At 35.8% G+C, this 24,250-nt stretch overlaps 1 protein-coding gene across 1 annotated transcript; it reads left to right on the top strand.

Moving 5' to 3' along the window:
• The first annotated feature begins 17,177 nt into the window (after positions 1-17,177).
• On the top strand, positions 17,178-23,694 carry LOC110683902. The gene is made up of 2 exons (XM_021860307.1): positions 17,178-17,258; positions 22,738-23,694. The coding sequence occupies exons 1-2, from the start codon at positions 17,178-17,180 to the stop codon at positions 23,692-23,694; spliced, it is 1,038 nt and encodes a 345-aa protein (XP_021715999.1).
• Positions 23,695-24,250: the final 556 nt, after the last annotated feature.

The raw sequence follows: 24,250 nt of genomic DNA, 5'->3' as shown, positions 1-24,250 counted from the left end.
ATGTTCCCCGGCTCAAAGCAAAGTAAGCCTGACAGTCATTTACTGTTGAATAACCTCACTGAACTCTCAGAAATCATCTATTTTATTTTGTACTGCTTTTTATTCACCAACATCTTCTTTTAGGGAATTTCTTCTAAGCATATATGGATTAGGGCTAAAGAGTGTAGGCTGTGTCCAACTTTTGACCCTCAAACAACCAGCATTTCCTGTAAGGTTTTTCATGAAGTCTGATTATTTTATAATTTGAAGATTATAGTCTTTGACAATGGAATTTGACATCAATTTTGCGGAACAGGTTGATGTGAATGTTGCTCGAGTGACAGTGCGTCTTGGGGAGGTTCCAATCCCAGAAAACACAAGTGATAATCTTCTAATGTCTGTTTTGTATGAGTAAGAAACTGAGAATTATCACTTTATAATTTCGTTGAATCACTTTTGGTTGCAGTGATAAAGATCATAAAAAATATGTCTGCAGGTCCTCTAAACTTCATGATTTGATTAATCAATATCTTTGGCCCCGGCTGAGCAAACTTGACCATAATACCTTGTAATGTTATATAAACTATAATCATTTAAATGCGAAAAGACTTGTTTCATTTGCCTAAATAATGTTATATATCTTCAATGGTTAATTCTTTTGAGTATTTAGGTATGAGCTGCATTATCAGATGATTACATTTGGGAAGGTAAGTTTATTATCTAACTTTCAGAGTTATAATCTTATTTTCTTATAGACAAGTAATAGTGGCTTGTTATTTTTAATTACAGGTCTTCTGTACAAAGAAGAAACCTAGCTGTGCCGAATGTCCCATGAGAAAGGAGTGCAAAAGTTATGCTGATATTGACATAGAAGACTCTGATGGCATGGGTTGGCTTATCACTCAAAGAATGTTGACAAGAGCTAAAGGGGGATCATCAAAATCAAAACTGAGAGGACAAGAAGGTCCAGTAAAGAAGGATCAGACACATTTCACTCTGGTGGTATTGAAGCTCCAAAAACACCAGCAAAAGATGAATCACACCAGAAACCGAGAAGTCACAAAGAAAAGAACACACATGTTTCTTCTTCAATAGGAAGGAAACCTAAAAAAAGCCAGACAAGGACACAACACTGTGTGTGAGTTGCTTGTAAACCTTATTACTCATACTCAGCATTTCATATTAGGCATTGTTGCAAGTGTCAAGTCTAAGTTTGACACTCAAATATTTGAATCAATGCTCAATAATTTTAGTCCAAAAAGCATGAAAGAGTCCATAATTTGAAGCCCTTGTTTTGGTGTATCTTATATTTGTTGTGAAAATGCGTCCCAAACATAGGTATGGAGTCTTAGAAGAAAAAATGATTTAGTTTTCAACCATTTTACTGACATTTTGCTTAATGAGTATATCGATACTTTGTTGCTGATCCATGGACAGTAAAAACTTCTATACAAGTCTTGTCAATATTTTAGCACCAATATAGAAAAGCTAGAAAAAGATTGTTAAATGTTGATATTTCTACTAACTCGTGTAATTGCCAATGCAGTTATGAGCTTCCAGATTGGCATCCGATTCTAGAAACGGTGACTGCTAATTTTGTATCTATTTGAAACTTATCTACGCTTAGTCAAATCTGTCATGACTGTTTATTGCTCGTGTAGTTTGATGACCGAATGTGTGATGATCCATCCCCATATCTTCTTCTGGTATGGGAATCAGGTAGTCATTTGTTCGATGTTAAGACATGATTTATTTTAATTTATTTTTTTACTAATCGCATGCCATTTGTTCAGGAGATCCATCGGTGGAAATCACACCGCCTTCAGGTCTTAGTAACAGAAAATGGTCTGAGACAGTTCCTGGGACAGTTATGGTGAGAAAGATGCAAGCTAAATCTTTTGATTTATATGCAATAAATATGTAAAAAGATGTCCATTTCTAAACTTAAATAAAAATCTACAGATTCCCTTTAGGACAGCTTTGAGGGGGAACTTTCCACTAAATGGAACTTATTTTCAGACAAATGAGGTACACCATTGTATTTTTCAGGATGCTATCAATGCTTAAAGAATTCTACTATTTAGGTTTTTGCTGATCAGAAGACCAGTCAAGTGCCAATTGATGTTCGTTGCAAAACTTTACAACAACTACATAAGACGACGCTGTACTGTGGAAGCAACTTATCCAAAATAGTTACAGGTTACAAATGCTTGTTTTTTGTTTACAAGAGCGCTAAGAACCTGAGATCTTTGTCCTTGGATAGTTTTTCATATTCTTATTGGAGTCATGTTTAGTAACAAATAAATATAGTTTAATCCATGATTTAGAAGAAAATGATTATTTTTTACTACCTATTACTAAAAATTTCAAAATATAGTATAGGACTAAGTGGTGCAACTATGTATGGACGTAAAATTTGTTGTTTGAAATAATTCAAGTGACTTAACGATTTTTGTCTTGTCAGGTTTATCCGCCAGTGAGGTGAAAAGACTTTTCAATGAAGGTGCATTTCTTCATGTTTTTTCCCCTTTCTCATCTTAAAGCCACAAGGTTATGATTAATGGGTTGAGCACTTGAGTGCATATATTAACATGTTGATTGGTGTAGGCTATATATGTACAAGGGGTTTTGACCGCGAGAAATCTGCTTCAGTTGCTTTAGAAAATCCATTGTGTACACCGTCCCTGATCAAAAAACGAAATCTATAACTTGCAGTGAAGCATGTCACTCTGTTAGTTTAGATGAACTACTACGAGAGGGGGGGTGAATAGTAGTAGGTTCCAATCGCGGAACTTAAGCGGAAATAAACAATAAAAACATAAAGAAACTTAAAGCACACACCAAGTTTACGAGGAAACCATCCAGTGCCTAACTGGAAGTAAAACCTCGGCCCTATTGGGACTTATAAACAAATTCCACTATAATAGGCAACTCTCCTAGTACAACCTATTACACAGACCTTTGCTTCGCAAGTTCCTCTTAAGACACTTGCTGATTGATAAGAACCTATCCTATCAGACCTAAGACAAACTCAGGCACCTTTTTCGACCCAAGACACACTCAGGTTCCTTTCTCGACCTAAGACACACTCAGGTTCCTTTTTCCCACTATGCAACCCAAGACACACTCGGGGTGACTGACTACCACTCGAATTTTAGAGAATTCAAACTCATACACTCAAACATGAATTTAAGAGAATTCACAATCTCACCCCAAAACCAATTACAACTCAAAGACACACTCTAACACATAAATGGAAAGCTACACATGAAACCCGAAATAAAAATGATAAAGCTTGAACCTTTGGCAAACTTACTCTTAAGCACTAAGTGGTTTTCACGCTTAAAACTCTCATCTTGCTAAGCTGAAATACTTCTATATTTATAGGAGTTTCTCAGCTTCTCAAACTAGGGTTTTCGCAAACAAGATAGATCAAATAGAAATCTGATCTTATCTTCCTTAAAACCGAAACCAAACGGATTTAATTTCGTTTTTATGAAAACCAAATTTTATCAAATTTGTTTTTATTAAAAGATAGAATTTTATGAAAAAGATAAAACCAAGTTAAACCAGATTTTATAAGATAAAATAAATTAAGTACTTTTTCATAAAACTTATAATTATCTTTTACGAATTAATTAGTTTGCCAAGCTTTATCTGATTTCTAATAAGTTCCATGCATATCTATCATTTATATGTTTACATCATCCTACGAAAACAAATTTATCTTTTACACAACTATAAGTTATGAAGTCCATCTTCTTCGGTTGATATCTCGATCTTTGTGTTGAACCTTGATTGTTGAGGCTTGCCCCAACATTACACCAGAACCAGGTCGTTACAACCCGTTTGAAGTTCCTGTTGAGAAACTTCGGGAAGTTCCATTGCTGGAACTCTTCTTCTGTTCTTTACTTGTCCTCATGGATCTTCTAAAGTTCCTTTGTTCCAGATCCTACTTCAGCCCTCTACGCTTACTGAACCTGCCAACATCACAACACTAGAAAATCCTTATTAAAAGGAAGTTTGCTCAATTCTTAACATCATCAAAACTTCATAAGAGTCAACACACTCTATGAAGATGGTACCTTCCCACCTCTAAGAGCATGTTTTTGCTTTGTAATGGTTTGTAAGTGGAGCAATTTTTTATTTTTTTTTGAAACTGTTTCACACTTTTTGTTTTGTTTTTTTTAAACTGTTTCACACTTTTTGTAATATCAAGTTTGATAAATTTAAGCCATCTCACTACTTGATGTATAAAGTTTCTTTTCAGAAATTTGTATCTGACCAACGTCAATTCATTGGTTTTGACAATATGTAAATAAATAAAGTCTCCCTATGGTTGACGTTTTTCGTGTACTTGAGATGTTTTCTTATACTTCGTATTAGTGATTTTATGTGTATTTGGGATGTTTTATGCAACATTTTATATGTTACTACATTCTCTATTTATAAGGCCGATAAGACAAATTTTATGTTACATATATTTGACAAATCAACTACAATTTTTTTTAAAAGAAAAAATGTACAACAATTAATTTAGTTTAATAAATTATTATTGATTAAATGTTACATAAATTTGACAAATCAACTACAATTTTTTTTTTAAAGAAATACTTCATCACTGTTCATATATAATCCACTAGTCTTACATGCACGCATCTATTTGATATTGAAACTTCAAACAAAAAACTAAAGTGAATTGTTCGATTATCAATCAATAATTACAATTATAAAATTGACTCATTGAAAAACAGATGGCTACCAGGTATCTTACACAAGATTATCTTATTTTGGTGTCTGTTTTTGTTTTTGTTTTTGTTTTGATGTGGTATCTTAATAAGAAATAAAAAATACTTTATCACTGTTCATATATAATATACTAGTCTTACATGCACGCATCTATTTGAGATTGTGTTTCCAAACAAAAAATTAAAGTGAATGGTTTCGATTAACTAATCTGCACTAACCCAAAGACTTGTGCTTGTGCCCGGCTCAATGGATCAGATTTTCCATATGTTATAGGGATGGTTAGCCGTGAGAAATTTAATTAACGACAATCTTTCAAACAAAATTCTTTGTTGTTTCAGAAAATCTATAATGCAAATTTTTCAAGTGAAATTATCTATTTAACCAGATTTCTAATCCCAACGCTAACAGTCATACCATTTGGTAGACAAACATTAATTAAACCTATAATGCAAATCATCAATTTGTGTTACCCCAAGAGGGGTGACGGATTCCGTCGTTCGATGTTTGCCTCACAAGATAAACCACATTTAGTTGGCTTGAATTATGTTTTACCAATTACTGATCTAAGAAGAAATTACCAATTACTGATCTAAGAAGAAATATCAAACCCCTTAGCCCTTTTTTGTAGTTGTGAATAACTTTTCTTTCTTTGTAGGAATCGATTCTTTGCTTTATTAATACGGTTTCTTTTTTCTCTTCATCAACCTTAGCTTGACCATTTACGTACAATTATTGGCTACTTGCGAGTCTGATGTTAAATATATTAATGATCAACAAATTTTAAATATATTTAAACCAATTAACTTCAAGACATATCATAATCAAATTTTAGGGTGAAGGTTCCCATCCTATTGAAATCTCAATCAGTTAACACAAGTTCATACTCGATGATCCCTAACAAATTTAAAAGCATGGATCCTCAAGTAGATATGCATTTGGGTTGTTACCCTGCACATATGCATTGATGAATATTTTTTCAAGTGACCTGCCAGGCTGCTATGGCTTAACTCTATGCAATATAAAGATATAATCCTTTACATATAATCACAATAAGATTCAAAAAGTTTTGCTTCTTACACAGAAAGTTCATGCTAATAACACAAGTTCATACATAGACTGCTGTTGTTGCTGCTGCTGCTGCTGCTCCTGCTCCTGCTGCTGCTCCTGCTGCTCCTACTGCTGCTCCTGCTGCTCCTACTGCTGCTCCTGCTGCTCCTACTGCTGCTCCTGCTGCTGCTGCTGCTACTACTACTACTACTACTACTACTACTACTACCACTACCACTACCACTACCACTACCACTACCACTACTGCCACTACTGCTGCTGCTGCTGCTGCTGCTGCTGCTGCTGCTGCTACTGCTCCTACTGCTGCTGCTACTGCTGCTGCTCCTGCTGCTGCTACTACTACTACTACTACTACTGAGAGGAGGAGGAGAAGTCTGAGGCACAACCAAGGGATTGGTAGGAGATCGAGTGAAACTCGAAGCAGCTTCGCAGGTTGACATGACCTTCTAAAAGAAACCGCAACTACATGCACCCTGCAGCACCCACAAACGTGAAAAGATGGTATAATTACACAAATTACATTTCATACAAACATAAAAAAAATCACACCTCAACACAGCAACTCCAAAATTTCTCTCTCTTTACAAAGGTGTTGCGACAGAAGCCACGACCACAAGGACATAACCTAAGCTCGTCTTCAAACGAGTAGAACTCGCAACTTTTGATGTTATTTCTCTGTCACATAACATTTAATAAGATATAACATTAGGGAAAAATAAACAAATATCATTCCAAAACAGATGAGCATTTCTGATACTGATATCTGTGTGTTGTGTGTTATGCAGGACTGAAAGTGAGTCTTTGACTCATTTGTTCTTTGGTTGTTCTGTTATCAAGCTAATCAGGGACAAGGTCAGAAGCTGGTTTCCTGGCTGCTTTTGTAATACCTATGTTCACAGCTTTAGGAAGGTGCAAAGGAGTTCTAAAACTAAATTTCAGAAATCTTTCTATTATGCTGTCATCAATGCTGCAATGTACTTAAATTGGAGAGCTAGGAATTGCTTATTATGGTCAAATGTAGCTGTTGATTGTAATGTTTTATATACATAGATTAGGGAGACAGTGATAGGCAGAATTAAGGGGGGTTTTACCTTCTAAGTTGCCTAGGAAGGATGTTGTTAGGTTGTATTGTTTTCTGAGCTTTAATGAAATTTTATTTACATAGCAAAAAAAACTTGCCTTGTCTGTACCAGGGCATACGTAATAAGCACGACCTTTATTAGGCCCTTTGGTTGTTACTCGCCTGATTAGTTCTCCATTTCCACATGGACACATAAGCTCCATTATTCTGCAATCAAAGGAAAATTCAATCAAATCAACATGCACATAGGTTGCTTTCAGGAACATAAAATCAGAAAATCGAATCCACACCGTTACAATCTTGCATGTTTGTTAATTTATTTTTTATTTTATTTTGGATCTAATGAAAGATAAGAGCCAATGACTGCATTAACCTTTTGATTATTCCTTTATAGCAATTTGTTAGTGAAAGTGCACCTTAATAGCAATTTGTTAGTGAAAGTGCATGATAGTCCTTTAGCAATTAAAGCTTAAGGCAATTGTCCATGCTCAATTCAGAAGGCCTTGACATATATAAATCTATTTTCTTTTTCAACCACCATACAACCACCACAATTGCAACCACCATACAACCACCACAGTACAGACCACCAAAATCAAACACCTCATCATATCCAAAATGATCTACATTATTATGCTCCAACTCCTCCAACTCCAAGTTTTCCAATCCATAGTCATTATCAACAAGCATTCTTGTAAAAGAACCTACTCCGAGACTAGTATTCGTAAGAGGCATTTCAGAGAGCATGGTTGATTCTACATGAGGCATGGAACCCGTAATGGTTTGGGTGGTTGGGTTCATTGGTACCAATTCAACAAACAACTGCACTACATTAGCAGAAATTTGAGAAATTGCCATCCACATAGCCTTTAGTGCGTTATCATCATTTAGTGGCATGGGTGCAAAGGAATTAACGTCCAAAGGATATCTCATTAGAATTTTTAAGTCCAAAAGAGTGCGATCACAACCAATGACTACGTAAATCTCCTCTAACACTTGCAAATACCTCATTCTAGAGTTGATAAAGATGAACTTTCTCTCGCCATCCCTATACTCGACATCTCCATTGATATGAATAAGCTTCCCACCCCAACAACACAAAATGGGAAAATTTGGATTTTCCATGTTCTAAATAAACACATTCGACAACAAAAAATTAATTTTAGAAACTCATTCTAAAACTAAATCTAATTTTAATCAACTACAAACAAATTTTATGTTCATGATATCAACATATAATTGGTTGTTGATAGTAAAAGAAAGAAACAGTCAATTTGATTAGAATGCCAATTATGTATTTCTTTGTTTTGTTAGGGTAAGCAAAAGAAAGCTTTTTCTTAGGGTAAGCAATTTGATTAAAAAAACAAAACTTTCTTTTGGTTTTTCTTTAGCTTTTTCTTAGGGTAAGCAATTATGTATTTCTTATTTTCGGTTTTTCGGAAAATTAGGAATTTGATTAAACAACAATCAAAGTAGTAATCAAAAAATACTTCACTTGTTTTATTCAACAATCAACAAAGAAGTTTATTCAACAATCAACAATGAACAATCAAACCAGTAATTATTAAACAACCAACAATCAACAAAATTGGGAAAAAAACGAAAATTAGGGTTCCAAGGGGAACTAACCTCCACGATTTTCGACTGAAGTGCAGCACAGGGGCGGCGGCGACGGAGGGGTGACGGCGAGGGAGGGGCGGCGTCGACGGAGGGGCGGCGGCGATGGCAGAGTGAGGAAGAGTGGGAAGTGCAAAGGCAGTGAGGAAGAGTGTGAATGAAGTGAGAAGAGTGAGGAAGAGATTTGTCACGTGTTTTTTTTTTCAATATTCTTAATTACTTCGTATATCATTAAAAGGAACAACGCTATTGTAAATAGCGTTTTCCTACCATAAGTCGCTATTTTAAACAACGACTCCCCAATTTTTCAATTATGTCACGTTTTTGTACTTCGCTATTTTAAATAGCGTTTTATTTCGATAAAACGCTATTTTAAATAGCGTTCTATGAACGAGAAATGAAAAAAAAAATTAAACCAAACTACCGATCCTACGTGGACGGTAGTTTGGTAATATGTTTCAATACCAAAGCATATCCGTAATTTTTGATCTAATTAACATTATTGAGGAAAAAAATTCTGTTAAAACATACCAAAATACATAAGATCAATCTTAGCAATAACATGGGTTAAAACATAACTTAGACTTCTTCCCTTATTATTATATATCCTAAACCACAAACCCAAACATGATATCAGGTAGTGTCATAGTGTTCTCTTGTTGAGTGTATTTTATTATAGCTAAAGTAGTCAAACATTCTCAGTTTAGAAACAGCACTCAGTCATACATTTTAAGTCTTCCCATCAGCCATCTTGATACCTTCTCTGTAATTAACTCCAAACATATTCCTCCTTAAAGACATTGCTGTTAGGGAAATACTTTGCCTTCAAAACTCAGTACACAAGAGTTTTTTATTGGCCTTTAAATCAAGAAAAGGTATTAAGTTTTTGCATTTATAATTGTTTAACTCGTAACTTAGAGCAGTAGCAACTAGCAAATTAGCAATTGGCAACAATAAGATAGAATTAGAAGTGGTGGGATCCTTGCATCAGAATATGGTGAGTAGGAATGTTCTTTTATTAGAACCATTTTGTACAAATTGCTTGCTTAGAGTTTATTGGTGTATGATATTAGTAAATAAACATTAGTGTTGCCTTATTTGTCCTTTTTTTGCAAATGTAGTGCAAGCATTGAATTTTACTACCTCAATGGAATGCAGCTGTAGGTTAGCTAGTATATGTAAAATGGTTTCAGTTAAATGCAATAAGTAGGTTAGGGATAGAAGTTTATGACTGTAATATTGTGCATATTTTAGTTGAAGTGTTGGACTTTTGTATTTATAATGTGATATTGATTTTTTTTATTTTTTTTTTACTTGTCAAATGTTTGTAGAGCTGTGTTTTCAGTGAGGTGAGCAACTATGTCAAAACTTGAGGAAAATCAAGAAAAATTTAAATGGGGAGTCAAGATTGCTAATAACACACTTGACTCGGATCTTGTAGCTTACAAGTCTTTTACGTATAGAGGTGTTCAGTATTCACTCTATGACTGTGTTTACCTGTATCGGGAGGGTGCAAAAGAGACCGATATTATAAATTTAGTATAATACTTGAATTTCATTAAATAACTTGTATGATTTTGTTGTTAGAAATAATTTGTAAGTTTTTTGATGAGAAAATAATTTGTAGTTCCAAATTAAAATAAAAAATGAAGACAAAAAAAAAGAAATAGAGCTATCTTTAAAATTTACTTCAAAAATTAAAAATATCTTCCAAAGATTGATCAATAGATTCCAATTTCTTTTTTTAAAAATTACAATAGATGTTTTTTTTTTTAAAAAAAATAAACGTTTAAAAGTGCTAAAAAATATTTTAAGAAAACATCATTAAAAATAAAATATTTTCTTATTGTTAATGATTCATCAAGTTTTTTTTTGTGATCAAGATAAAAATACAGATTTTTTTAAATAGTTCATTTAATTAGTGATCAAATGTCAAAATTGTTGAATATTAATTAAGGTACTTTAAAAAATCAATGTCATAGCATGAAACTAATAGTGAGTTTCTTGATGCTGAATTGACTTACATGTAAGCACGCATCGTGTGCTCAAAACGCTAGTATTTAAGTGATGTAAGTATGTAACAACTACTTGTATTTTAAATTAGAGGGAGTAATGCTAAATGTAGAAAAAACGGTACACCACTACACTATACAGTACATGTTAAAAAGAGGGAAAATGAAATAATCAAAGAAAAAACAAAATTAAAGAATTAAGTGACACTGTGACAGAGTGATAGGACTGAAGGTGAAAGGATGTTCTTTTTCCGATGAAGTGAAAGGTTGCTTCATCATCAATCTTTAAAATCATCTTCAATTTTCATTTTCATCTCATTTCTTCATCCATTTTTTTTAAAATAAAAAAAGAAAAAAGCTTGAGTTGAATAAATAATTAGGAAGTGAGTGAGAGAGTCATGGAAGGAAAAGGAAAGCATCCGGCCGTCAGAATAGACTTGGGGACCACCTACTCATGCGTGGTTGTTTGGCGGCAAGGCACCGTGGAGATCATAACAAACGACCAAGGCAACCGTACGACGCCGTCTTGTGTTGCTTTCAACCTGTAGAATTTCTAGAAATCAAGCTCACAATATTATTAGCTACTCACATGAATATTTATAATACATGGAAATCTTTCCAAATCTCCAACGAACTATATCTTATGATATATCATATAATCTAGGAAAGAAAATATATTTTACCCAAAATATATCCTATCATAACTAACTAAACATATACTCTAAATTTCCATGCGAACCATTCTGGTAGGGTTGATGCCTCCAATTTCCATGCGAACCATCTGTCATGCGATCAACTCAACCACCAGACCTGGCTGCTTTAGGGAAAACGTCGGACGACTGTTCTTGTCGGGCAAATGTCAGACGGCGGTACTTGGTGAGCGGAACCTAAAGGGGCTCAACGAGTACCCGCGCTTACCCAAAAGGGCTCACCGTACCGCCGTTTGATATTTGCCCGACGAGAACAGTTGTCCGACGTTTTCAGAAGGGGTGATTGAGGGAAAACGTCGGGCAACTAGACACCTCGACAAATCTCCTAAAGTGCATCTACGACTCTCCTATAGTGCATCTAAACGTCGGACGACTGTTCTCGTCGGAGTCAGCATTTGCCCGACATTTGCCCAATCCGAGTCTCCGTCTTCCAAAGAGTACCGTGTCGGCCGAAAGGGAGCGACGAAAACAATAAAATCAAAAAAGCCACGAAAGCATTACATTCTTGAGCTGCCAGGCAACCTCCTTCTTCAGAGCATTACATTCTTCCGTCAAGTGGCCATAGTCGTTGTGGTATCTGCACCACTTGGACTTATCTTTCGCTTCATTAGGGCGCTCCGACTTCTTTGGCCACCTGACACCTCGACAACGAACCATCTGTCATGCGATCAACTCAACCACCAGACCTGGCTACGACTCCAGCAGTACATGGACAGACCCTAATACTCCTAAAGCAGTACGTGGACATCTCCTAAAGGCAACTTCCTTCAACTTCCAGGCAACCGACTTCTTTGGCCACCTTACACCTCGACAAATCTCCTAAAGTTTATCTACGACTCTCCTACAATGCATCTAAACGTCGGACGACTGTTCTCGTCTTTAGCCACCTGACACCTCGACAAATCTCCTAAAGTGCATCTACGACTCTCCTACAGTGCATCTAAACGTCGGACGACTGTTCTCGTCGGAGTCAGCATTTACCTCGACAAATCTCCTAAAGTGCATCTACGACTCTCCTATAGTGCATCTACGACTCCAGCTTTGTCCACGTTAAAGCAGTACATGGACAGACCCTGATACTCCTAAAGCAGTACGTGGACATCTCCTAAAGGCTACCTCCTTCAGCTTCAAGGCAACCGACTTCTTTGGCCACCTGACACCTCGACAAATCTCCTAAAGTGCATCTACGACTCTCCTACAGTGCATCTACGACTCCAGCTTCGTCCACGTTAAAGCAGTACGTGAACAGACCCTGATACTCGTAAAGCAGTACGTGGACATCTCCTAAAGGCATGACACTGTGACAGAGTGATAGGACTGAAGGTGAAAGGGTGTTTTTTTTCCGATGCAGTGAAAGGTTGCTTCATCATCAATCTTTAAAATCATCTTCAATTTTCATTTTCATCTCATTTCTTCATCCATTTTTTTTAAATAAAAAAAGAAAAAAGCTTGAGTTGAATAAATAATTAGGAAGTGAGTGAGAGAGTCATGGAAGGAAAGGGAGTATTTAAAAATGGAGGGAGTATTTCTATTCATTTTTTAATGCACCATAAGGGTTGAGTACAATTTTTTCTAGTCCTAGTGGAAAAAAGGATAAGAGAGAAAATTAAAAATACAAAATTGTTAAAAGTAAAGTTATATTTGGTATTTAATTTGTGAACACAAATTATTTTTTTTTTTAAAGGTGATATTTCCTTAAAAGACATGTGGTGCAATATTTGTGATATTTCCTTAAAATACAAGTAGTGCAATATTTAAATAATGAAAGAAGTATTTTTAAAAAAAATTACAATAATTTATAATTCAATAGTATTTTTACAATTTATTCTCTAAAAAAGTGTGATAAAAGTCCATATTTTTTAAAATTTTAATGTAAGTATAATTAATTTAGATTGTACCTGACTACTTATATGATATACAATAATATCTTTTTAATAATTAAGTTGCTTAATTTTCTATATCTAGTTGCTAAATGCATGTCTTATTGATATTGAGAGGGAAATATTGTATTTTTAAAATTAATTTTGTTCTTAATATCTAAGATTTGGAAGATATTATAGTAAATTAAATATTTCTTAAGATGCCTAGGCAAAAGAAAATATGAGAAACTAACCACAAATTTGATAATTCACTTTTTATTTAAATTTAGGATTTTTTGTAAATAACCACCCCTAATTGTACCCTATGTTGATTTAACCACCCATTTTTTTTGAAATTAAAAAATACCACCCCTAATTTACAAAACCAGTAGGTTTTACCACCCCTACCACTATTCCGACCAGTTTTCCGGCCAATTTTTGAGTTAGTATTTTATAATAAAAAAAATAAACTACAAAAAAAAAAAAAAAAAAAAAATTGAAACCAATCCATGCCACCTCCGGTGGCGCAGCAGCCCTGCCATCTCCGGCACCTCTCTTCCCTTTCCCGTCTCTAGCACTCCCTTCTTTTCCCGTCTCTAGCACTCCTTTCTTTTTCCGGCCTTATTTTCGGCCCCCTTCCTTTCCCCCTCAACAATTTCAACCCCCTCCTTGTTTTAGGATAGTTTCGGAGTTAGGGTTTCAGGTGAGGAGTTTCAGGCTATTAGGGGATTACAGGGCTGTGGAGGGTGGCTTAGGGTTTCGTTTTCAGGCGAAGGGTGGGGATACGAGTTTTAGGCGAGGGATTAGGGATATGTTACGGTTTTCAGGCGAGTGAATGGGGAGCGATTGGTGCTTCTGCGGGGGTTTTTCAACAAGATGTGAGTTTCAGGGTGGAGGAGGGCCCGAGGCTGGGGTTTTTAGGCGATTTAGTTTGCCAACAGTTGGGGGAAGATTGGTTGCCGACAAGGAGGTTGTGTTGGACGGATGTAGTGAAGGTGGAGGGGGAGAACGAGGGTGGTGCTGGTTGATGTGGGTGGTCCAACCAGAGGGTGGATGTCCCGGTGGCAGGAGAGAGGATGGTTGCTTTTTTAAAAAAAAAAAAAAAGTTTAAATTTTGTTATTTTAGACCAATAGGATAGTGACACATGGACCCTCAATCAGAAAACCAGCCGGAATATAAGAGGGGTGGTAAAATCTATAGGTTTTGTAAATTAGGGGTGGTATTTTTTAATTTTAAAAAAATGGGTGGTTAATTCAACATAGGGTACATTTAGGGGTGGTTATTTACAAAAAATCCTTAAATTTAAATTTTTGATTTGCTCTTGATACGAAAGCATGAAAACTAGAAAATTAAAGGCATATTCACTTTAGCTTAATTTATGTTCATTTCAGCTTCAATTAGTTCAGTTCATTTTAGTTCAATTCAATTCAACTCCTAATTTCCTTCTCTCATAAAAAATTCATTTCAGCTCTAATCTGTTCAGTTCAGTTCAATAAATGCGAACAAGCCCTAAGTTCATGAAAGGAATATGATTGTATTTCTGCCAATATTTAAATTTATATTCAAGCATGAAAATGATTTAAAATATAGTTAACATAAACCAATAATAAAATAAAGTGGTACGAGTACATGAAATGGAACAAATTAGTGGGAAAAGGATAAGAACTTAGGGGCTGTTTGGTTCACACGGGGTAATCGGAATGGAGTGAACAAAGGGAAAGACAAGGAATGAAATGAAGATACCCAAAATTTTCTATGTTGTTTGGTCTTTAAAAACAAGGGGATTGAGGACCACCAGTCCCACCACCACACATCCATCTCAAACCTTCACTCTCCACCGTTTCCAGCCACCAAACCACTCGCCGCACCTCCCTCCCCCTTCGCCGGTTGAACCCCGCCCCTCGCACAGCTCTCCCCGCCCCTCGCAAAACCTCCCTCAACCCTGAAAAACTACCCTCAGCCCCGAATAAACCCTAGAAACCATTCTCCCTCGCCGTTTGAGGTGCGACAACCTCCGACGAGGGTTGAGGGAGGTGCAAAAGGGGAAGCGATGAAGTTTATCGAGAGATCGGTGACGTGCGAATAGATTGACAATTTCGATGCAGGGGAGAGTCGGCGAGAGGCGGCGAGGATCGGGTAGGACGGTGGTTGGGTAGGTAGGAAGGTGGTGATGTGGTGGTGGTAGGGAATGGGAATGGGAATACCTAGGGGGTGGGGAATGGACTTAGAAGGATTTGGGGGAATGGAAGGGGGAAAGGGAATGAAAAAAAAAGGGGTAACAAACAGCAACAAAGGGAATCAGGGTGATTGATTCCCTTTCCGTTTGATGATTACCCCCAACCAAACGGCCCTTTAGAGTTCCTAGCTTCGGTAAGTTTCCTACTATTTTAAAGTATTTTTTGAGATTTCTGCATAATTACAAATCCCAAGATAAAAAAGACTTTAATGAATGTTTAAAAAAAAAAAGGACTTTAATGAAGTTCTTGTGCCAGATCTTCAGGTCTCTCCTTGATATTGTTCCTTTTCAGGATTTTTATGGTATACTTAGTTTACAGATTGATCTTTATAGAATTTTCGTGCTTCAAGCTTTCCCGTAGTCCTGCTTTCGACTTATGAACTTATTGTCACACACTCACACAACACACTCAAGAATATCATTCGTTGAATTTTTTTTATTTTTTTTATTTTTGACAAGAAGAAACTAAAACTAAAGATTACAAAAGGATAACAAATTGGTTCTGCACCCGTTGGCTAGCAAGTGGGCTCTGTCACTTGTTCTTTCCCGACCTTCCAAATGAGACACCCCCTAAACTTCTTCCTACTCTTCATATTTCCTTTACTATCCACATGAGTCCAATATCCTTATGATCAGGACTCTTCAATCTCTGTACTAGTGTTGCAGAGTCAGTGTAGATCTTTACCTTCTCAAAATTCTTCTGACGTGCCCAGGTGAGCGCTTGCTGGCATGCTTGGAATTCTAACTGCACCACTGAATTAGTTTTTCCATACGACCCACCCCCATCCTCAAAATTTGAACCATCTACAGAGTAGCTCCATCTAAACCCTGCATTTCCCGTATGCTTCTGTCAAGACCCGTCTATCTCAATCAGCACATCCTCATTCCTATTCCACCCTATACTCCCTTCGAAGCCCAACTCAAATCGTAGAAAGCCTGGTGGGGGGTCCTGTATGCCTATTCCCAAGGTTCTCCTCCCCCTCATAAATTCCTCCCGGCTTCTGGAATATTTTTCGAGAATTACAAGAAGACTCAAAATTTCTCAAAAATGCTAGTAAACCTCCAACTTCAAACTTGAACACCCTTGTATTCCTTGTGATCCAAAGACTCCATAAGACTGCGATGAAAATCTCAATATGGTCACTGTGTATACCATCCTTGCTATAAAAGAGCAGGATACATACATTGCATGTTTATAATTACTCTAAGGCTTTGTTTGATAATTAACAATTAGCTGATTAGTTAGATCTGTTAGCATTAGCTAGTAAACTAACTGGTTACATTAACTGTTTTGACTAATAACTAATTGGTAAGAGCTTACTCCGTATTTAGCGGGTTTTGGGTGCCCCCTGCCACACAGTGTGGCAAGGTGCCACATCAGTAACCCCTCTAGGAACCCCACTTATAAGTAACCCCTCAAATAACCCCTCTAGTAACCCCACTTAAGTAGGGGTGGCAATTCGGGTTAGTGGGTCAGGTTCGGGTCAGATTTCGGGTCAATTTCGGGTTATGCTTAGAAATAATCAAAAATAGTGTAAAACTTAAAATTATTACGAAATGAAATTTTGGTCAAATCGGGTCGAATTCGGGCTATTCGGGTTCGAATCGGGTCGGGTTTGGGTTTCTCTCAGTTACTTCGGGTCGAGTTCGTTCGGGTTATCGGGTCGGGTCAGGGATTGCCAGCCCTACACTTAAGTAACCCCTCAAGTAATTCATCTAGTAACCCCTTAAGTAACCCCTAATCAACAAAGTCTTAAACTCCAAGCCACCACTACAATTCACCAAAACCACAACACAAATCCAGATCCAACCAAACCGTAAAATAAAAAAAAAAAAAAGTCGAACAAATACCTTAAAAATTAACAATGACTTCGAATTTCACTTCAAATATGGCTGAAAAAGGCCAATTCGACCATGAAAACTCTTCTAGAGCTAGATTTTTCATGGTTGAATTTGGCCTTAAAAACACCACTCACGAAACCACCAAAAACCACCACTACCAACGAATGAACCACTAACGAACGAACCATGTTAGAGAGAGAAAGTTTGAAAGGGAATATTAAAGGAGAGATGAGAGGAGAGGAGAGGATAGATCTTAGAGGAGGAGAAGAAGAAAAGAGGAGACAGAGAAAAGAAAGAAGTAAAATAAAAAATATATATATTGTGGTTGGCCGCACGGTACGACCAATCGCATATAAAAGTTTGTGCTCCGTATTATGTAAAGTTGTTTGATAAAATTACCTTATTAGTTATAGTTGTATGTTACTTGAACACAAGAAAAGACAATTTAGGACATAAGCAATTTGTTTTTACTTGACTACGGTAAAAAAGTGGGAGGGCAAGAATGTGAATTAGAGTAACATATTGATATAAAATTGTCATTTGACATCGATTACTTAATAAGCTAATCTAAAAAGCTCCATTTTCTTAGCTTTTTCCAATTAGCTTATTTGACTCAATCAACTCATTTAAAAAGATTTTTTTACCAAATAAACAGAATAGATATTTTATGTAGTCAAACCTCAAACTTGGTCAAATAAGCTCATTTTTTTAATCAAAACTCGAGCATGGCTTATTTTGTATTCAGGTAAAGATCAGGTTTGTAATTTAGTTTAGAATCTTAACATACCTTTTTTTTATCATGGAATTATGTAGAAGATAGCTGAGGCATCCCTAGCCCCTAGGGGCTTGTTTGGTTACACAAAGAAAATAAGGGAAGGGAAAAATCATGGAAATTTGAAAAATGGATAAGTTGTTTGGTTGACAATAAAAATTGTAGATGTGATAATTGCACATTCATGGGAATTGTGACTTCCCACAAAGCATGGGAAGTTAATTACTCAACCTCCCCCTCGATATTCTCATGATTTAGAACTTCCTACATACCAACCAAACAATTTTAGGCAATTCTTAGTAATTGGTTGGAGGTAATGAATTCCTATGAAATACAAATTCTCAAATTTTTATATCAAACAAACAACACCTAGATTATTTCATGTTTTTATGTTTCTTGAAAAATTATTTCTTACTCCATCTGTCACTTAATTAGATACCTACTTCTAATATTACACGGAAATTAAGGAATTTGGAGTATTCTTAAAACCCATGACTGGGAAGTACAAAGGGTATTAAAAGACATTTGTAGATTTCTTTGAATAAAAGAAAATTAAACAAAAATAAATTAAATACTTGTACATGTCAGCAATCCTTTAAGGAAAACAAAAAGGATCAATGACATTTTTTTATGAAAAATAAAATAATCAATCAAATTCATTTAATATGCTGCTGTAGACACCTAAAAATGTCTCCCCAAAACTAAACCCGATGATGAACACCTTTCACTGTCATTATTGGTCGGGTTGAGTATTTAATCTTTGGAGTGCTTAAATCCATGTTCTATCCAATATATTTCATAAACCAATTTATTTCCTAGCTCATTTCCCTAAACCATAGCTTGTTATCCACTTTCCGTGTCCACATCGCAAAACCGAGAGAAACTGATTTTTTGTCTTATAATTTTGATCCAATTATTATTTGATTGGATAGTCCTTTTAATAAAATTTCCAACTATATATCATAAGCCCAATTCCGAGCTATAACGAAAAAGATATGAGCAAAACACTAAACTCGGCTTAAAACCGACACCCTTCCACTAAAACGACCATATCTTAAAATCTACAAATAATTTTGACCTGATTCTAATTGGGTTGGAAAGTAGACTTGATAATATTTCCAATTATATATTATCTTCCTTATTCCAAGTTATGGATCAAAAGTTATGATGATTTTAAAAACGGGTAAAAAATTGGAATCACCGCGCACAGTGTAAAAGCACCGTGTCACGGGAGTGTGCCTCGTCTGACGGTGCCTGAAGCCGTGACTCAGTACTATACATCGTGTCACAGTGCCATTTTTGAAGCTTTTTCGCGTCAAATTCCACCGTGGCACGGTACCTTTTGCCGTGACACGGTACCTGCTGTCGTGACACGGTATTTCTCACCATGTCACGGTGCTTTTTCCGTGTAATTTCCGCGTTTTCCCATACCATGACACGGTGTATTGTACCGTGCCACGGTGTACACTTCCGTGTCACGGTACGTGTGCCGTTTCACGGAATTTTCTCGTGTCTTTTCTGCGTAAACCCTTCACGCATTTTCACTTCCCGTAGGTCAAATATGTCCCGCGTCACTCCAATCTTCCCCGCGTCACGGGATTTTCCCCCTTCTGACGGTGCCTTCCCCCGTCTTACGGTGCCAGGCCAGTGTCACGGTGCTCTTTTCCGTGTCACGGTGTTATTTTTTAGGGTTTTAATCTTTTTAGGGTTCCGCGTGTTCCCTCTACTCATTTTCCCTACAAATACCCCCCTCCTTTCTGCAGTTCGGGGCATCAAATCCTTCCCTCTTTCTCTCTTTTACACAAAAAATCATTCTCTTCTTTTTATCTCATATTCTAAGCCTTAAACCTATATTCCTAATTACACTATTCTTCCCTTAAGCACTCCAAGGAGTCTATACTTAACCCGAGTTTCCGTCCTTAAATCAAGGCGTGAAAGGTACAAATAACTGAGGGTTTGGACCAAATCAAATCTATATTAATTTAATTTAATTTTCATTTGCTTTATATTATTTTATTGAAGTTACTAACAGTTTATTCATGATGTAGCAATTTAAAGGAACGCGCGGAATGTGAGTAATTAATTAATTTAATTACTTATTTTATTTTTATATTGCTAATATCATGATTAGGTTATTTTATATTTGATTTTACTAACGCTATTATTGTTAAATTGCTTCCAATATTGATGTTTATTCTATTTGATCACCATATTGCATTTTAAAGGGAATATGTAATTGAAAATAACGCCTAATAAGATAATTTGGACAACCGGTTTAGGTTCCCTTTAATCTTGTTGTTTAATCAAGTGATCACTTATATTTTAGAATAATATGTTACATTAATATTAAACCAATTTAGCTTAATAATAGTTAGAGCAAATTGAGTATTTTATTTGCATGCCTTTGAGATCACAGGAATCACTTTTCACTATAAGAATCGAGTATAGGCCAATACGGGCGAATGTGACTCCATGGCTCACTTCGTACCATCATCCCCGATCCTCCTTTCGTGGTTCCAAGCCATATGGAGTTAGTAATCTCATGGATTATGAATGGGGTGTAACCTTCACGGGTCAATCTTTGTTGCCTATCGTTGTCCCTTATTCGTGGTTGCCTTTTATGATCCGTGAACGGTTTACAAGTTCCTTAAAAACTTATTGGCGGCTTCCTACTTTCCTCGTCCCTAATCGTATATGTCAATTCCCACTTCCTATGAGTGTCAAGCATATTCACACATGCTTTAATGTAGGCGCACTTTGAGCGACGCCTACAGCTGCACATGAATTGCATGTGTTTAAATGGGGAATGCGGAGGAGAGAGAATTAAATGTTTATGTGCAACCATTAAATGCCAAAACCAAAAGTAAATACAATAGTGCCACATCACACTGATTTAGGGACAATTTAGGGATATTTTGGAGAATAAAGTTAGAGAATAAGGATAATTTGTTAAAAATCACTTACTAAAAAAGGAAATATACATCTAATTTTGAAACTCTTAAAAAGGAAACTATGCATCTAATTAAGGGACGAAAGGAGTAATAAGCTAATATTTCAATTTCAACTTATCAGGAAATTTTTTGCAAGATGATACCAGTCATCAAATTTTTATGGTTTACTTAAAAATTCCAGCATTAACTAGTATGTCATCTAATTTAGGAGGGCTTTATATGAAAAGTGATGTGAGTAATGTAGTTTGGAGCAAATTTTATGAAATTTCTTAACTATATATTCTAATATTTATTTGTAATTATTTAGCTCTAGAATCTACCAAGAGACTTGCTAATTAGTCACGTTTTAAAATTTTCCACAAACATCTTTTTTTTTTTTTTTTTTTTTGGGTAGTATTGTCACAATACTAACTATTCTGTCGCGTCCAAGTCACCTTAATGTTACACACATTATTGATACCATGGTGGAAACTTTATCACAAACAATGATAGATCATTAGATCTCACTACATAAAGCAAAATATGATGAAAGTTGATTTTAGATGCAAATTACATAAAAGAACAACCATTAAAACATTGAAATCTCCTTTTTCCAAATAATTTTTTGAGTTGTGAGGCCATTATATTAGTGACAAGAGCTAGACTCCAAACCACCATTATCTCCAATAATGAGTTTCAACTAATAATGTTGTTAGGTATTGAAAGCCATAAAGCTAGCTAGTTTAGTTGTAAAATTACTATTGCTTGTTTATTTTCCGACAAGTCTTATATAGAGATTATGAATTGAAATTGAAGTTATGGTAACATTTTAGCAATAATATTATGGGACCAACTAACCATATAATTTTGTGGTGTTGTGCATAGCTCTACTCACATCATCCTATTTCTTTTCTATCAATGATAAATAGGGGAAGAAAAAGTGTCTAATGATGGTCGAGTCCTATTGCTACAAGTATACAAAGAAGCAATTAGAGCTTGATCATTTCTTATTAACGTATATATATAAAAGACTATGATGTAAATTAGGTTTAGTCCGCACTAGCTCTTGAGGTCAGTAAAGGTTAGTGTTTGATCAATTCAAATCGCTGGTTGAAAGTTGTAAAAGTGTTTGATGAGCTAGCACTTAAAGTATTAGCTTTTGACAAGCATTATTAATTTTAATGTTCCAACTCCAAAAGTAGACATTTAATAATGCCATTCAACATCTAAATTGACATTAAACGCTACTCAAATGTTAAAAGCTATCTCCGCTGTCACCACTAATTTTGTTGAACAAAGTTAAATTTGAAATTAAATCTCGAATACCACATGCAAAGGTAAATTAATTGGTTCAACATAATAATAAGCATCAATTTTAAGGGGTCGTCAGTTATATTACTTGAAAAATGGGGAACGAATGAAGTAGACACGAGGGGAACAAAAGATCACACATCTAAGTTTTGCATGGTCGGGCAATTTGCAATTTTGCTCCTTATTTTACTTGGCTAAGAACTTATGACAATTTTCCACTCTGGCAATGCAGATACTATACTATATAAGCAAGACTATTTAGGATAAGATTATTGGGCTATTATAGGATTTGTCGTTTGTTGTAAATACAAAGTACTCATAATTTATTTGCCGCAAAAGGTGTAGATAGTACTAGTATGTGCTTCCTCGCTCTAGGCTAATTGATCTTGTTTCATTACTCCCTCTGACCTTCTCTCCTGTAAATATCGTCAAATATTACACGCATATGCACATATTTATATTTTTATTATATTAGTAAAAAAATTATAGTCCGTTTACTCCCTCTGACCTTCTCAGCCGCTTACTTCTTATTCAGTAAGTCCGTTTTGGAAAATCCTTTGGTCCCTGCAGTTACAGCCAAAGTGGAAACTATTTTTATGGAACTTATTCCACAACGGTTTAGCGGTCAAAAGTGAGCTTCAACGCAGGGGGGTTCCCATACAGGATGTGTCCTGTGATCAATGCAGTACACAACAGGAAGATTTCAACCATCTGTTTCGAGATTGCACTATTGCAAGAACAGCTTGGAGGAGTGGTGCCTTGGGCATCCATTCAGAATTACATGGACACCTTTCTCTTTCAGATTGGATCCAAGACTATATCCGACTTTTCATTAGTCAGGATGGACTTTTCAGTCCCAGTATTAGCACCTTTGTTGGTACTCTATGGGGTCTTTTGTTATTTAGAAATAACAGGGTTTTCAATCCTGACACTTCTGTCACAAGACCCTTTGATCTGGAACTAGTGGATATTCTTCACTCTCATACTATCTATATGGACGTGGACACAGGGAGGGAGCTTTCTCTCTCTCCTGCTGATCTCCCGGGTTTGCCCCCGCCTGGGTTTCATGTAGCCCATTTAGGGCACAACCACTCAAGCTCATCATTCTTAACGATTCAGGTAGATGGTTTTTGGTTCAAAGACACACAACAAGCAAGAATGGGTTGGTGTCTCGACAATACAGATCCTCTGGATGATAGGATTGTTGGTGGGAGTAATTTTGGGTTTTGCTCCTCTTCTCTTCACTCGGAAGCCTTAGCCTGTTACTATGCCTTGCAATGGGCTTTAAATGCAGGCATTCAATCGTTTCATCTGTTTACATATTCTTACAATCTGGTCACTCTTCTGCGCGGCGATGGACGAGGGGATATCCGGTATTTATGGCTGGTGCAACGAATCCAACGGGTAGGGTCTACCTTCCACCAGTGTAGTATTTATAAAGCTGATCGGGCACGCGTTCACAGGGCGCACCAAATTGCAGGGGAAGCTGCTGTCCATCTCATTTGCTTTAGCAGTAATTTGTTTTAGGTTCTGTCCTTTTATCCTTTGTCAAAATATATATATATATATATATATATATATATATATATATATAGTTAAATCTAATAGATAAATAATAATAAAAAAAAAAAGTTTAACTTTTCATGTATTGTGAGACGAAGGAAGTATTATATAAGTGATTATTAGCTTATCAAAAAATTAGCAACAATATGATATAAAACAACAATATAATTCCTTTTTTTTTTTTTTCTTATGAGTTGCATCATTTTCTCAAAAAGAAAGTTTTAAATTAGTTGCAACACTTTCTTTTTTAACTAATAAATTCACTCTTATCTTTATCTTACCACATATATCTCATTTATTTTGTTCTCTCGACCTCTCTTTATCCCGAAATTGTGTATGAGTTCGTAAAATCAAAAGTAATGCAACTAAAAAAACAGAGGAAGTAATATGATTGATTTTTAAAACAGATCTTTTAGGCCAATATAGCTTAAAATTTTTTTTTTCTTTTTTTTCTTTAAAGTTACTTTTCTCCTAACCACGGAGTTGGACACAAAATTTTATGTTCAAGCCAGGCAATTTT

Source organism: Chenopodium quinoa, unplaced genomic scaffold, assembly GCF_001683475.1.
Source record: "Chenopodium quinoa cultivar QQ74 unplaced genomic scaffold, ASM168347v1, whole genome shotgun sequence".
Lineage (NCBI taxonomy): Eukaryota > Viridiplantae > Streptophyta > Magnoliopsida > Caryophyllales > Amaranthaceae > Chenopodium > Chenopodium quinoa.
Note: the sequence above shows the minus strand (reverse complement) of the source record. Positions and strands in the feature narration are given on the sequence as shown.